Source organism: Molothrus ater, chromosome Z (assembly GCF_012460135.2).
Source record: "Molothrus ater isolate BHLD 08-10-18 breed brown headed cowbird chromosome Z, BPBGC_Mater_1.1, whole genome shotgun sequence".
Classification (NCBI taxonomy): domain Eukaryota; kingdom Metazoa; phylum Chordata; class Aves; order Passeriformes; family Icteridae; genus Molothrus; species Molothrus ater.
Genome location: NC_050511.2, coordinates 27,504,470 through 27,519,730, shown reverse-complemented (window position 1 = coordinate 27,519,730; position 15,261 = coordinate 27,504,470). Strand labels below are relative to the sequence as shown.

Genomic DNA, 15,261 nt, shown 5'->3' with positions numbered 1-15,261 from the left:
TGCCACTTGTGCTCTTGCCTGTGTTATTTCAATAAATTGAAGCAAACCAGTTTGATAAGCTTTTATTGATGCCACAGCTCTATCAACACTGTGCCTGAGACACAGGCCTTTCTGATCCTCCAGCTCAGGGGTTCATCTGCGCCCCCAAAACTGGTGTTGATCATCATGGTAAGAGGATTTGCAAACCCTGAAATCTCTTGCAAAGCTGTAACTGTGAGGATGGGGCTATTTCACCCCAAATATTGGCAGCAATTGTCATGTGGGATGGGCATTCTGGGGTGCGTGTTTGTCAGATGGAGGCATCGCTTTTCTCTCCATCTTCTGCTGTCACAGAGCAGAGAAGGAAAGGCTTTTTTTTGCAAACCCACTTGTGTTCAGCATCACATCTTTTAACTTCAAAATCCTTGGCTCTCAGTGTCCCACACCCTTCATCCATCTCGTGCAGAGAGGTGCCAAGCCTGTAAAACAAAAATTGTATTGCTGAAGAGGAGGAAACTCTCCAAATCTTGCAGAAAAGGAGATGTGGGGTGGGGTTGTTCTGCCCTTTTCCTGCACTGTCTCACTGTGCATAATTTCTTGCTGGAGGATGACCAGATTTGAGGAGAGTTGCTGTACCTGCAGTAAGATCTACAAGGAGCACGTGTGGAGCACGAAAAGCTCCACACATTATTGCATGGGTCTGGTGGGAGCTGTGGGGTTACTGTGCTCCGGTACAGTTCCCCAACCTTTGTTCTACAGAACTTTGCTGGGGGGAATATGAGACTCTTGCATAAACTCCAACATCTTGGAGAGATGGGTCAGAGCATGAATTGGGTCTGGAATGGAGCAAAGCTGCTGTTTACACCAACAGACTGTGGATACACTTACATTTTGGGGTTGAAAGGTGTGTTGTCTACCCATTTCCACACCTTCTGATGTGACCTTAATCCAATCCAAACTGGTGGTGGGCTCTTGCCTGAAACAGTCTTGATGTGCTCCTGGAAAATAGAAGTGATCAGTTGCTCCCAAAATCTATCTCTGGAGGTTTCATGGCAATCAAATTCACAGAGTAAATCTGACTCCCAAATTCATGAGACATGAATTTCCCCCATACTTTGAATGTGTGCCCAAACCCTCCTGTTGATAGGCACTTTTTTCTTCCCTGCCCACCTAAAAATCAGGACTTTTTTGTCCTTTTTAAGCCTTCTTCTCCCTATTTACCTTTTCTTTCTTGTCCTGGAGCACCACCAACTGGGAGTCCTGGTTCTCACAGCTTTTCATGCCTTGAGTCCAGTTTCCCAATTCCTCAGAAAGCCAGTAGCATCTTTCCCCGTGAAGCTGCCAGTCCTGGGGACACAGCTTGCAGCCAGCATAGGCTGAAGGGGAGAAAAAGCCATGAGACACTCTGAAGGGCTGTCAGGTTATTCCCCGGCCACCAGCTAAAGGTACTGAAGGTACCCCATCCCACACCCCAGCTCTTTCCCCATTGCTGGATTTTTCACATCGATGTGGTTTTACCAGCCACTGGAGAGAAGGAAGGTTACTGAAGCTGGGTGACCACAAGGACATTATTGGCTGGTGGAGGTGGAGGAAGAGTGGCAAGAAACCTCCTCCCTAGGGCTGATGCTGCTCCTCCATGGAGGAGGGATCAGCAAAAATTGCATGGAAAAGAGGATTTTTCCTTGCAAGGCTCCTCTTTGCCAAATAACTCTTGTGGTCTCACAACCCCAATGGTCTCTCTCCTTCAAATAGAAGACCCCCACAAAAGTCTCACCTGAACATCTCCCAGCAGAGTCAGATTGAAAAGGGGATTACCTGTGGGGTTGTCCCCTTGGGGCTTGCAGAAATACCGCACCAGGGATGAAAACATGCACTGCTCCACTTGGTTCCTTCCCTGGATCCCAGTGCCTAGCTGCGGAACACTTGTCACCACTGGCTGTGGGAACCCCTGAAAAACTTGGAGCAGTAATCCGGGGTAAGAAGCTGCAGCCGTTTGGGGATAAAAACCACAAACCCTACAAAACCGGGTTTCATTTTCTTATACAGTTGCTTAAACCAGCCTGAAAAACATGGCTTGTATTCTTCACCCTTGTTTGATAGCTATGGGTATAATCCAGGTTTACTCAGAATGGGCTTATTCTTGATGGGTGATGTTGCATCTCTACAGGACAACCTTGTCCCCTCCAAAGACTGAAATGCTGAAATAAACCCCAATTTCCCCTCCCCAGCTGCTCACTGGAGTGTGAGGTGTAGATAAGAGCTGGTTACTCACCCCGCACAGTCAGCACCACCACCAGGACCAGCAGGATGAGTTGCCCCAGCCCCCCGGCTATGAGAAGGAGCCTGTGCCACCATGGACAGAAGGCAGGTGCTGAAAGAGGCCACATTTGCTTTAAAAAATGAAAGATGAAAATACTGGGGGTTTAGAGGGAAAAAAAAAAGCCCCTCTGTCAAGCTGGTGAGTTTGAGCAGAAGTTTACAGCTTCTTTGCTTCCTCCAAAGAAGTAAACCACCACTGATGTGGTCTAGGGTGAGGGTGGTTTCTCAGGTGGAGGAGGGGCTGCAGGAGCCTCAGGAGCATCCTTGGGCACCCAAGGATGGATCTTGGGGGATGGGAAACCATTCTGAAATAGGCTTAATTTAGAGCTCCTGCTATAGCTGGGAGTTGGTGAGACAAAGGTCACTCCAGCTCTCATCTCCACTAGGATTCCAGACAGGATCTCAGCAGCATTCCTTCCCACCCAGGTGTGTTGGCTCATGTTAGGTTTCTTGGCACCCATTTTGCCCCCCAGGTGAAGAGTCTCAGAAGCCAAATGGCTTCCAGATATCTGTCACCCTCTCTCATCCTTTCCTTTCTCTTATTCCCCCTCTTTTCAAGCCAGGATGCTGCCTTAGAAGACATTTAACCCACAACAATGTTCTCCATGGTCTTGGAAACCTTAACATGGAGATGAAGCAAGCAAGCAAACCTAAAAGTAAACAAATCCAAAAATCTTCCCAAAATTTGAAACAAGCATTTTCTCCCCAAAATAGCAGTTACCACGATGCTTCTCAGCAGAAGAACTGTCCCCAGGATGCCTTAAATCAGCATAAACAATTTCCCCAGCCATGGTCGCTCAGAAGGTCCCAGAAGCAGCCCAAAAGTGACACTGTCCTCAGACAACCCCTTGCCTTGTGACCTATGCACTCACAGCTGCATCTGCTCCAGGAAATGGTATTGGCTACGGCTTTTATCTGCTTTTCAGTTTGTACATATGTACATTTATATATGTGTGTGTGTGTGTGTGTGTATTCTACACCCTTCCCTTGTAAGTGGAATTTGGTGAAGAGGGAATGGGTGTCCTGCAGCCAGGAAGAGGCGGCACACCTGGAGGTGTAGAAACATCTGTGGGTTTGGTGGTTGTGTTAAACATCTATGAAAGCAGAATTAATAAATAATCATTTCAAAAAGCCTTTAAATAAGGTTTTTGACTGTGAGGGGGTAGATCAGTGTGACCACAGGCAGGTGGGGAAGAGACAGGTGACATTTGGTGTTTCTTCCCCAGAATATGGGCTGGGAGTGACTTGAAATGCCTTTTGCTCCATGTGACTTATTCTGCTGGTTTTGATATAATATTTGGTCTCTGTTTTATCCTGGGGCAAAGAGATCCAATGTGGTCAAGGGTTGCTCAGCTCCTGCCCAGGATGAGGTAAGAATCTGGATTTCCTGCTGCCTGTCTGCTGCTAATGAATTTTATTTTCTTACTTTATTTTATTTTGACTTTTTCACCTGCAAGCCCATCCTCCCACTCCTGATGTATCCTTTTACACCGTCTAGACCTATGTTTCCTCCAGGTTTGGGAGTCTTTGACTTCTGCATGGAACAACCAACAATTTTCAGCCTACAGTAACCTTTCCTCCTCCCTTTTCTTAGGGTTTTTTGGTGTTAAGCCCAGCTTTTAGTCAGTGCCACAATATCCCAAAGCAACACCTTTTTACAGAGGCAAAAATGATGTTTTTTTCCTCAGACACCCAAAAAAAAAAACAAACAAGCAAAATGTAGAAATTTGCCCCAATAGCTATCACCACACAGAAATAGGGTAAATAAGAAGATAAACCCAAAGGCCCCAGTAGGAAAAAGCACCGTGTTATTTTATTTTGAAATTATTTTAAAATTTTTAGTTAAAGTAAAAGAAATATTTTTATTTTAAATTTGTGTTTCTGAACTTTTTATTTTTGTTTTTTTTTATCGTCTCATGATTATTTTTAGTTTCTTCCCCTCCCCCCAGCCTTTTCTTTGTCACAGAAAGTTTTTGTGGTGAGCTGCTATCAGCCAGCCTTCCTGCCCTCTGCAAAGGCAGCTGCTCCAGTGGTGTGTGACCACTGATTACAAAAAACCCCAAAAAATACAAAATAAATTAGGTTTTAGGGTAAAACCTGCAGCTGGGTAGCTTAATTGCAAGAACACTTATTTTTTTTTTATATTTTTACAGTAAAAAACCTTATAAAATGTGCTGAAAGGAACTGTACTTCTCCCTTGTAGAATCCCCGAACGCTGTTCTGGGGTGCCCTGACATCCTGGAACAGAGTGATGTCTGGCAGTGTTTCCTCCAACTGCACACTAAAAAAAGCAAAAAAGCATTTTTGGACTGTCCATCTCCCTCGCTGAGAAAAATTTCCAGAAATGCTGGGAAAGAAGGTGAAGTGTTGCTGGGTGGAGCTGGAGGGGAACCCCTGGTTCTGCGGGTGGGCAGGTGGCCCTGGGCAGGCAGCCCCTTCTTCATTGCCCTCGAGGAGGCACAGGAAAATCCCTAAGAATACAATAAAATAAACCAAAACAACATTTTTTTTAAAATACTTTGTTTCTCTTCACAGGAGCAGGTTGTACCTCAGCACTGGGCTTGTTCCCACAGAGCAGACACAGGTGACAGGGTTTGGGATGGCCTGGGGGCTGAGGGGAGGTGGTCTTAAATTTTGACTGGAAGAGAGAATTTCAGTTGCAGGGAGAAGTTTTTAATTGCAGGAGAAAATTTTAATTGAGGGCATTTTAATAGGGGAAGAATATTTTAAATGGGGGGAGAAAACTTTAATTTAGGAGAGAAAACTTTAGTAGAGAAAACCTTAATTTTGGAGAGAAAATATTAACTGAAAAGAAGATATTAATTGAGGGGAGAAGTTATTGATTGGGGGAAAAACTTTAATGAGGAGAAAAATTTACAGGGAGGAAAATTTAATTGCAGCAGAAAATTTTAACTGCAGGGAGAAAATGTTACCAGAGGAGACTTCAATTTTAATTTTTAAGATTTTAATAGGTGGGGAAAACTAATTTGGGATGAAAGTGTGATTGCAGAGAGAAAAATTGACATAGAGGGAGAAAATTTTAGCTGAGGGGAGAAAAGTATAACTAACCAGATAAAACTAATTAGGGGGAGAGGAAATTTTAATTGTAGGGACAAGATTTTAATTCTGTGGGAAAATTTCAGGTGGGGAGAAAAATTTAAATATGGTGCAGGGAGACAATTTTAAATTGTGAGAAAATTTTAATTGAGCATGGAGAGCCTTTGTGACACCTCTGATAGATGAAACTTTGCTTGGCAGGTGAGGCAAGAGCACCTGTAGAGGTGGAACCCCAAAAATGGAGGAAATAAGAGTTTATTCCGGATTTTTGGGCATGGAAAGGAGCAAGCGGGCAGGTAACTGTAAGGCAGGGAACTGTAGAATCACTGGGTTTAGGTTTTATTTTGATACTTCTGTAATTTGAGAATCAAACCCAGCTGAAGTAAGGTTGTAGGGGAGAAAAAGCTTTTTCTGGCGCTTCCCTTAAGGGAAAATTTTTGTCACTCAGCAGATAGAATTTTTGCTCTAAACAGACCAATTTCAGACACGATGGGTTATTCAAATTTAGCATTAAACTTTCCTGAGGCTCTTGAGTAACTGATTCTTTTCAGTATGTTTTTTTACCCACAAATATTCCATTTTTTGGTTGATTTCCATTTGTTGATTTTAAATTTTTTTAATAAATCTTTTTTTTTTTTTTTATATTTGGCTTCTGACTTACTTTCTAATATTTTTTCCAGGAAGAAGAGGGGAGAGGAGGGTTTTTCCCATGACATTTGGTTCATATGATGGAAACAAAAAGGGAAAATCTTAAACAAAAAAATGGGAGAAGTCCTACTGGATGAAAACACTAAGATTTTTGTATAAAACCCCTAGGAAAGAGAATTTTCTTTGCTCATGGTGAAGGAAAAGTGTATATTCTGGATCACAAGACACAGAAATTGAGGTCATGACCCAAAGTGTCTTAGTTTAGGTGGAGAAAAAAACTCCACTGAACTTTAATAATGAGGTAAATCCCAGAAATTAAAGCAGATTTTTAATTATGGTACATTTCATTAGTTTGCATCTGGAGCTGGGGAGGAAACTGTTCCCCAAAGAGCTCCCATAAATAAAAAAATAGCTACTTTTGTTCCACGTGAAGAAGAATATTTGGTGTTTCTCATACAAAATGACCCCAAGTCCAGTGCCATTGTCACGAGGCCAAACCCTTGATCCTGGCATGGCCCGTGGCGTGCTGCTGCCCTGGGAGCCCCTGCAGAGGCACTGAAGGTCTGCTCTCCTGCAGGTCACAGCATGGAGATGAAGCCAGAGGCACGTGTCGCCTGCCAGGTGATGCTGGCAGTGCTTTTCACAGCTCTGCTCATCACAGCCATCACTTTTGCAGGTGAATGTCGAAGTTTTAGTCTCACAGGTAATGTCTCTGAGATATTTTGGCTTGTTGAATTTGTGACAGATTTATTTCCATGTTCCTGCGGAAGACAAAGCCCACCCAAGTTGCTGTTCTCTCTGTGAGAAGGACATTTTCGAGCAGTCTTTCTACAGAAGAACAAACCCATCCCCATGGTGTGAGAACTGATGTCGTCAAGAAACCCTTAGAAAATCAACAGGAAGAGCCATTTCAGGAGTACAGTCACACAGAAGTATTTTTTTCAGAGAAGAAGGGGCCTGGAGATGTTGGCATGAGTCCCACCAAGTCAAGAAGTGTGCAGTCATTTTCACTACTTTTGCATTAATGACAGAGAGCAAGACCCAAGGGCATGTTTAGGGATAGGGCTACTCTGAAACTCCTCTTTAAAATGTACTTTTTGAAGTCTGACACCCTATTTTCTTCTTTGAAGCTGCAGCACCTGTATTTCTTATGCAACATCACAAGCTGGGCCACGATGAGCTTATTTTCTCACAGGATCTCTCCTGGTATCTTAATTTTTCTCTTCTCCTACAGTTGAGGAAGGTGAAGACTTTTGGAAGCCATGGGGTAGAGGATGATCTCTCCACCCCAGAGAGGAAAGGGGAAGGTGCTGCTTGTTAACGTTGTTCTATTCTTAATGACAGTGCAAGCTTTTCAGCCTCATGCCCAGCCCTGCTTTCAGTGCCCCTTTGACTGGATCAGGTACCGAGGAAAATGCTACTATTTTTCTGAGGTTGAAGGGAACTGGACATACAGCCAGGACAACTGCTCAGCGCTTGGTGCTTCCTTGGCCATGCTGGACAGCACGGAGGACTTGGTAAGGAGACATGAGGACCTGCTTGGCATGGGGGGAAAAAACCAAAAGCGCTGTATTTGAAACCTTTTGGTTTCTGTGACTGCTCTTCCAGAATCTGTTTTGAAGATCTGGGGTGAGAATTTGGGGAAAAGGCCTTGAGGGTATGTCATCATGGGTCTCTTCAAATTCCTCACCAAAGCCAACTGCTGCAAGGACTGTAGGGATAAACTCCTGTTTCTAGATGACATTTTCTGATAGCAGATTGAAATGTTCAAGCCCCAAAGAAGCCCTAAAGCAGCATAAGCAACTGGCAAAATGGAGGGTTTTGGTTGGAAGAAGGTAAAAATCTTTCCCTCTCTTTCAGAGATTTGTGATGAGGTACAAAGGCATCTCAGAGCATTGGATTGGCCTTTTGCGGGAGGATGAGGAGCAGCCATGGCTGTGGGTGAATCGCTCACCTCTATCTCACCTGTGAGTCCATGTTTTTCATTATTAAGGTGTTGGTTGGTGTTTCCTCAGCCGCAAAATGTGCATTTCTTCTTGTACTTGAAGTAAATCCAGAGGTAGCAATGGGACAATGTTTGGGAAGGGCAACATTGCATCTGGAACTGCTCTTTGTTTTCCCCTTTGACCTAAAAGATGGGAGTGGTATATTTGGTGAGAAAATCCTAAGTTTGGATTTTTTATTTTAAGTTTGTTTCTCTCTTGCAAAGCTTTGGGTTTCATATTAGAAATAGATCAGTGTCAGTGTTTTGGCATGCTGGTGCCCATGAGGATGCCTGAGAACTGAAGCTGAGGGAGGCCTATGTGTTACTTTTCTCCTTTTTCCTGCTGCTCCATCTGAAATGGGTTATGTCCTCTGTACTTCCAGGTTTCGGATCCGTGGTAGTGGGCTCTGTGCTTACCTGGATGACAATGGGCTCAGCTCCTCCCACTGCAGCACTGAGAGGAGCTGGATTTGTAATAAACATGAGCTGCAGAGCTCAGGCAAGGGCAACAGGATGAGACGGCCTCCAAACCTCTGTGTCAGCTCCTTGGGTGCTGCAGGGAGGCCTTCTCACTCCCAGGTATCTGGTGCACCCTAGGGACATGAAAGAAAATCTCAAAAAGATTTTGAAACCCCTGGGCAAGGAGTTATTGGCGTTTCCAGAGGCCAACAAAGTGTTTCTGGGACAAGGCAGACTTTGGGGATCCACATGAGATAGTTCTTAAGAATCTGAGGGAGTGGGGTTGGGTGGAAGGGCAGCTCTGGGGGCTCTTTTTGGGTTTGGGGCAACTTGGTGATGGCCTGAATACAGATGCCTTCTACTTCTTAGAGAAAAAGAAATTTATTCTATCTGGAGCATATTTACATGCTAAATACTTGGAAATACATCTCAAGTGTAGGGAACAGCAGAGGAAAAGAGTGGGGACAGTGGATGTGAGCACATCCTTGTGATAACAAGGGGATTTAAATGATATAAAACAATAGTAAATGATAAGTTTTAATATGAGGAATAGCTGCTAGTATTAATACAAAGTCTGCAAAAATCAAGATTTTTAATTTGTGCTGGAAGCCCAGCCAATCATAGGCACTGAGGTCAGCAAAAGGAAACTTCCAGAGGAAGCTGTATTTGGGAGAAAAAAATGAAGATTTTAGCTCAAAACAAGCTCATGGAAGTCCAGCTCCTGTTAACAAGCTTTGCATGAATTTAACAACTTAAGATGAGCCGTGCTAAGCTCAGACCCAATATCCCCATGGCACAACCCAAAAGAGAGACATCTAAGATGAAGGAAGGACCATGAACTGAGTTAGAAATTACTCCAAGACTTGGAAAATTAGAGTTGAGGAGCATCAACCAGCATTTCCAACCACTGTGATGCAACCAGCTTTTGGGAGGATCTTCTCAGGGCATCAGCCCTTGGGGGATAGTTTAATGGTTGAGAGGAGCACGCAAAAGTAGGGGAAGACCCTCTCCCCACTGAAGGAGGCAGGCAAAGTGAAGATGCGTTGGCGTCTGCTGACAGCGTAGAAAGAGACCTGTCCCACCTCATAGTCCAGGTAGACCCCAATCTCCCCATTGAGGAGTGGGACAGAGGTGTGGGAGGGAGCTGTGAGGGCAACACAGAGCTCATCATACTTCTGCAAGCCCCAGATTTCAGTGTTGGGCTTGAAGAGGACCCGGCCTTTCCTCTGAACTGACTCACGGGCCACCCCCACGGCCCAGAAGCGCCCATTAGCCTCCACCTCCCAGTAGTGCCGGCCCGAGGTGAAGCCCTCGCTGCCCAGCATGCACGGGTCTGTGTCGAAACGGCCTGGACCCTCGGGCCACTGGCATCGAGGTCTGCCCCAGGTGGCTTCCTTGAGGTCCTCAGAGAGGATCACCTCTGGGCCCACTGTGGCTGGATCCAGGGTTACATCCACTGAAAAGCAAAACAGAGAATGAATCAGAAGCCAAATTTAAGCCTAGAGAAAATACACTCCCAAAATGCCTTCACTGGTGACTTTTCAAAGAGAAAAGGAGAGGAAAGGTGAGGCTGCAGATGTAAGTGTGAAGAGGTGGAAGTAGGAGATGGAGGATATATATCCAGTTGAGGCTGGAGATGGAAGAACAAAGAGATGGAGGTTGGAGACAGAGGCCCTAGGGAGACAGAAGGTGGAGCTGGAGAATCTCCAACCCCATTGAACATCTCAGCCCAGAAAACACAAGGAATGGGTACTTTGCTCCTTTCAAGCTGCCTCTGATTACCTTCAAACTGTTTGGCGGTGTGGTAGTCCAGGGCAAGGTCCCATGTGCATGGCCGTGGTTTGAGGAAGAAAGCCATTGTACCCTCAGAGCCTTTCTTCCTGACTGGAGGCACAGAACAAGGAAAGAAAGGATAAAATCAAATTATTATCCTTCATCACTATCTCAGCTTCTGCCCCTTTCTATGTAAAAAAATGTGTTTAAACCACTACATTTAATCAAAGTACTTCAAGAAAATAGCATTATTTTTATTCAACAGTTGCAACAGAGCTTGGTTCATTTATGGGAAGACCCTTGGAGATGGGTTAAATCAATTAATTCCCTAATTACCATGAAGGGAACATGAGTAGCACATTGGGATGAACCCATCTCCATTGTAGATATTATTATACCCCCAAATCTCCATTGCTTGAGTTGGCTGAAGGCTGAATCTATCCATCTTAAATCCATTTCTGCCTCCACCATTCATCAGTCAAATCTGACAAAGTTATTTGACTGAGGAAAGTCCCTAAAATTGAGATAAGCCACCTTCACCTCTCACATCCAGAGAAATCTTGTGAGAGGGGAAGTTTGCTATTGACCTTGGAGAAAATGTGTATGGGGGAGATAAGAGCTGGCACCAAATGGCTTCAAATTCATCCTCTGGAAGTCAGTGTAGGGTTTTGCATGCAAACAAGGGATTGCCCATGCTAAAGGGCCCTGGGAATGAGTAGTAAAGCCCCAAAATGATCGAATAAACCATGCTGTGACAGTTGAAAACAAACAGGTTGCTTCTTTTCCATGTGTTTTTGCCTGCAAATCTGCAGATAAGGGGATTAAAGCAGCAGGGTAATGAGTAAAAGTGAGAAAAAGGTGAGAAAATCACCCAAATGGAGATAAAATCAGGAGCCATGCTGTTTCTCATCCAAATTCCCTGGCTGGATTGTTACAGGTAGAAGTAAATAATAATCACGACCCTCCATTGCAAAATACCTTTAGATCCTGAGACCAATGCAAGGGTAAATCCCTTCCCTTCTTGAGTTCATGGGATGGGGAGGGGACTCAAAATCCCCTTTCTCCCCCCCTCCCCCCCAGCATCAGGGTGATGTAACCCCCCTATCGGCACTGGGATTTTCCCTCTTACTCAAACCTTCTTGGTGTTTTCCTTGCTGTCGCTGGTGCTGTATTCAGGTTCCTCCAGATGGTTTTCTTCTACTGGCTGCTTCTCCACTGAGTTTTTTTTCTTGGGATTTTTTTCTTCCTCTCTCTGGCACAGGCTCAGCCAAAGCTCAGTCCTGTCTCAGCCTCTGCCAGCTTTTATCAGCCAAGAAGGGAGGAGCCCTCCAATCTCTTGCCTGCAGATGGGGCCATGACGTGCTTGGACACCTGCACCATCTGATTGCCTCTTTTTTCCCCCATATCAGGGCCATTTATTTTCTCAACACAGGCACTGGGGAGGAAAGGGAGGAAAATTAAAGCACTGCAAAAAAACCCATTATTGCATGGCACCACAAGGGAAAAATCAGTTAAATTTTGCCCCCCTAGTTCTCCAAACCTGACTCTGGCCCCTTACACCTGATGGAGGTGAACAAGGCAAAGTTGGGAGCAGCTTCCAGGTGAGGAATGTGACAGCAATGCCTGGAAATAAGACAAACTTGTGGATATAAAATTTGTTTAAAGACTACTTGTGGGTGATGATGTTTGCTTTTCCAGCTGGGGCAGCTTGTGCCGGGAACTGAGCACAGGAACACCCAGGGGCGGTTCAAGGGCAGGCAGCTTCACCCCGGGCCACGGCCAACCCCCAGCACTCTTTTCTCCTTGCCAGGAGGGCAGCATGGCCACAGCAGCCACAGAAATCCCCTCTGCTGACACTGGCCAGAGCTTCATCTCTTGGTGCTGAAGGGACAAAAACCCCTCAGGAGGCAATGGGTGAGACACCACAGGCTGTGGTCATGAAGACTTCTGGAGGACCAGATGAAACCTGTGAGATTGCCTTCCTGTGACCCATCAGTCCTTCCCCCTCTCTCTCCCCATGAAAAAAAGGTGCAAAGTGAAAATATTTTAATTTCTTCTTGGGAAAGCAAAGCTCTAGTGCCTGCTCCTAGCTGCGGGAAAAACACAAAATTAGTTGATCCTTGCTTTCCAGGGAAGGCAATGAGGGGGCTTTTTTGGGGGGACTATTTGCTTTCCTCCCCTGAATAATGTAAGATTTTGAAGGCAGGATTATACAAACAAGCTGATTGCTTCACTTGTGGGTTGTTTTGTTGTTTTTGTTTGTTTGGTTGGTTTTGGTTTGGTGGTTTTTTGTGTGTGTGTGTATTCAGGAGAAAATCCAGTCTCATGTGCAATCCTTAAGGAAGGTGTTGGCAGAATTTCTGGACTGGAGAGCAAGTGAAGAGAAGAGACACCAGGACTACCTGATACAGGTTATTCAGCAGTCTGAATGAGTCTTTGGGTATGTATTTTTCCCCAAGCCCCTCTTGAAGAAACAGGTGGGATCATATCCAAGAGGCATCCTGGCACCCTGTAAAGTCCTACATCCAGTTGGAGTGGTTGGTGCAGATCCTGGGCAGGTTTGGCAAGCACCACCTCCATGTGCAGCTGCTTATTATCCACACTTTAAATCAATGTCATGGTGCTGCTTATTTTCATCCCAGACTGAGTCATAAAGGGACATTTGTTAACATGGAATTATCACTCCCCCCTGCTTCTCAGGACGTAGATTGGTTGGACAGAATATAGAGAGGAATGGCAACAGGGGAGGGAAAAGGAGAACCATGACGTGAAGTACATAATTATCCTGCAGTCGCTAATTAGCTGCATCCCCAGCGCTGCCCCAGTGTTACAGCCCCCCTGGCTACAGCAGAAGCACTTTTGTCCTTTAACTCAGTAGGGGAAAATTCAGGTCTGAGGGTTGCTTATGGATTTCTTGTCTCCTTCAGGAGATGAGTGAAGCCGAGCGGCGCTGCATCGAGGCTGAGTTTGAGCGGCTGCGCCGCTGCTGGCGGAGCGGGAGCGCACCGTGCTGCGGCGGCTGGCTAAGCTGGACGGCACCTTCACAGCTACCCATGCCGAAAAATCATTGCGGGTGGCCGAGGGGGTTGCACAGCTCCACAGACTCATCGGGCAGCTGGAGGCCAGGTGCTTGTCCCAGGTGAGTGCCTTTCTTACCCAAAAGCTGTCCCAAAGTGCTGCCTATGGGGTCTTGAACTCCCTTTTTTCTCCCTTTTTCCTTTTAGGATGTTGGGAGGATCGTAAGCAGGTATGTGGCAACTGGTTGCTTCATGTCCCTATCACTCCAGCTGTGGAGAGGTGCTTGGCTGCTACATCCATCACATAACATCTGTCCCTCTAATTTCTTTTCCCAGCTTGAGTGAAATGAGGTTCCACCTCCCCTCGGGGCTCCCCAAGCAGCTGGATAAGAGCCTGAGCTCCTGCCACCAAAGCGATGCTCTGTGGAAGGCCCTGGAGAAGTTCAGAGGTATTTGGGTAGAAATCGGATATTTTAGGAGAATTCGGAGGCTTTGGGGAGGAATGCAGAGGTATTTGGGATAATTTGGATATTCAGATATGTTCAGATAATTCAGAGATTCGTCTGTATTGGGGGGAGGAATTCAGCGTTATTTTGGGAGGAATTCAGTTGCATTTTGGGATAATTTAGTTATATGGGGAGAAGTCAGAGGCATTTCAGGAGGAAGAGGAGCTTGTCCTAGGGAAGGGCAGCAGAAAGCTCTGCACCTGCTCACTCCCCACCTTCTTCCCTCCTCCCAGACACAGATCCCCCCATGGGTCTCCCCACAGCAAAGATGATGCTGGAGACTGGCACGACTCCTCTCCTACAGCTTTTGGCAGAGAGAAAAAGGGTGTGGTGGGATGAGGAGGAGGAGCAGGATGAGGGCAGAGAGGCCTGCTGAGGCCAGGAGCTGGCCTAGTAGCCGTCAGGGGGTCATTGCCAGGAGATGCAGGATGCGGACACAGTAGATGGACTCTGCAAGATACCACTTGTGCATCCTTATCCTAGGTGCTGCCCATACTCCTAGGGAGAGAAATGGTTTTATGAAAACTCCCCTCCTAGCTGCTATAATTAGTAACCAATCTTCTGTTGCTGCTCATCATGTAGGTCATGAATTAAAGGCGAAAAAAACCCCAACAAACAAAGAAACGCCCCCGATTTTTCTTTTGTGCATGCGCGTGCGCGTGTTCGTGTGCGTGTGTGTATGCATAGGCTAGATTTCAAGGTATTTTTTGGTTCCGCTGGGCCAGGGAGAAGGGAGCAGGCGAGTAAGGGGCACACACGGGTCCCGGTTCTCGGGTGCGGAGTGGCGGACCTGTCTCGGGTCCTAAACTATACAGCCTTGACTGAGAACAGCACGTCCCGCTCCTCCCCGCCGCTGGAAGCGGCTGCCGCGGCTCTGGCTGTCGCCTGCCCTCACACGATAAGCGGCCACTCCCCGCGGGACCGCGCCTGTCCCGTCCCGCCGTGCAGCTCTCAGTGGCCATCCCCCGCTGCGGCTCTTTAATTCTATTTATTTTATTCTGCTCTGTACATTCCATTCACATCTCTTCATCTCTCCCCCCCCCTCGCACCCCCCCCCTCCAGTGCGGCCCCTCTGCCGCCACCCCGCCCGTACCGTGGTGCAGCTCCCGGAGCCTGGGCAGCGACCAGGGCGGCTCGCACCGCACCACCCGCTCGGTGCGCCTCTAGTAGCGCTGTCTCGCCCTCGAGGCAGCTCTTCTGGTGACTCCGGCACCGGCACGGCTCGGTTCGGCTCCGGTATCGCCGCCTTGTCCCGCGGCGCAGCTCTTTGGGACGCGGGGCAGCGGCCGCCCCGAGGGGCAGCTCACACAGCACCGCCACGGCCAGCCAAGGCAGCGGCCACCCCCAGAGGCAGCTTTTTTCTTCGCCTCGCCTCGCCCGCTCTCTTCGTGTAGCCCCTTCACCGCCACCTCACCCCGAGGAGAAAAGTCCTGGGAAAATATTTATACCTAGCATATTCCCGACTTCTCTTGCTGCTGCAGAATCCTTATGTAGGCTGAGATTCTCCTTCGAAAAGAAC

General features: G+C 46.7%; 3 protein-coding genes and 1 long non-coding RNA gene across 4 annotated transcripts; 2 read left to right on the top strand and 2 right to left on the bottom strand.

Moving 5' to 3' along the window:
* Positions 1-247: 247 nt before the first annotated feature.
* On the bottom strand, positions 248-3,116 carry LOC118699651 (killer cell lectin-like receptor subfamily G member 1). Its single transcript, XM_036403747.2, has 6 exons — positions 3,020-3,116; positions 2,252-2,350; positions 1,795-1,935; positions 1,201-1,355; positions 868-977; positions 248-458 (listed from the first exon to the last, which is right to left on the bottom strand). The coding sequence occupies exons 1-6, from the start codon at positions 3,087-3,089 to the stop codon at positions 290-292; spliced, it is 744 nt and encodes a 247-aa protein (XP_036259640.1). The 5' UTR covers positions 3,090-3,116; the 3' UTR covers positions 248-289.
* A 3,472-nt stretch (positions 3,117-6,588) lies between these two features.
* LOC118699650 (C-type lectin domain family 2 member E-like) lies at positions 6,589-8,584 on the top strand. The gene is made up of 4 exons (XM_036403745.1): positions 6,589-6,679; positions 7,348-7,520; positions 7,864-7,970; positions 8,371-8,584. Exons 1-4 carry the CDS (start codon positions 6,589-6,591, stop codon positions 8,582-8,584), a joined length of 585 nt encoding a protein of 194 aa, XP_036259638.1.
* A 224-nt stretch (positions 8,585-8,808) lies between these two features.
* On the bottom strand, positions 8,809-14,923 carry LOC118699576 (butyrophilin subfamily 2 member A2-like). The gene is made up of 4 exons (XM_036403656.2): positions 14,836-14,923; positions 11,355-11,654; positions 10,229-10,330; positions 8,809-9,902 (listed from the first exon to the last, which is right to left on the bottom strand). Exons 3-4 carry the CDS (start codon positions 10,302-10,304, stop codon positions 9,394-9,396), a joined length of 585 nt encoding a protein of 194 aa, XP_036259549.1. The 5' UTR covers positions 10,305-10,330; positions 11,355-11,654; positions 14,836-14,923; the 3' UTR covers positions 8,809-9,393.
* LOC118699577 (uncharacterized) lies at positions 13,005-14,427 on the top strand. Its single transcript, XR_004982099.1, has 3 exons — positions 13,005-13,358; positions 13,444-13,466; positions 13,573-14,427. It is a non-coding gene; the product is annotated as an uncharacterized LOC118699577 (long non-coding RNA).
* Positions 14,924-15,261: the final 338 nt, after the last annotated feature.

Bases quoted from the DNA above. Each gene is read 5' to 3' on its own strand.
- LOC118699651 (XM_036403747.2), bottom strand. From the start codon at position 3,089: ATGGCTGGGGAAATTGTTTATGCTGATTTAAGGCATCCTGGGGACAGT. The intron at 2,351-3,019 runs GTAACTGCTATT...GGCCTCTTTCAG, and splicing joins TTCTGCTGAGAAGCATCGTG to CACCTGCCTTCTGTCCATGG. The intron at 459-867 runs GTAAGTGTATCC...TTTGTTTTACAG, and splicing joins ACACCTTTCAACCCCAAAAT to GCTTGGCACCTCTCTGCACG.
- LOC118699650 (XM_036403745.1), top strand. From the start codon at position 6,589: ATGGAGATGAAGCCAGAGGCACGTGTCGCCTGCCAGGTGATGCTGGCA. The intron at 7,521-7,863 runs GTAAGGAGACAT...CCTCTCTTTCAG, and splicing joins TGGACAGCACGGAGGACTTG to AGATTTGTGATGAGGTACAA. The intron at 7,971-8,370 runs GTGAGTCCATGT...CTGTACTTCCAG, and splicing joins CGCTCACCTCTATCTCACCT to GTTTCGGATCCGTGGTAGTG.
- LOC118699576 (XM_036403656.2), bottom strand. From the start codon at position 10,304: ATGGCTTTCTTCCTCAAACCACGGCCATGCACATGGGACCTTGCCCTG. The intron at 9,903-10,228 runs GTAATCAGAGGC...TTTGCTTTTCAG, and splicing joins CACCGCCAAACAGTTTGAAG to TGGATGTAACCCTGGATCCA.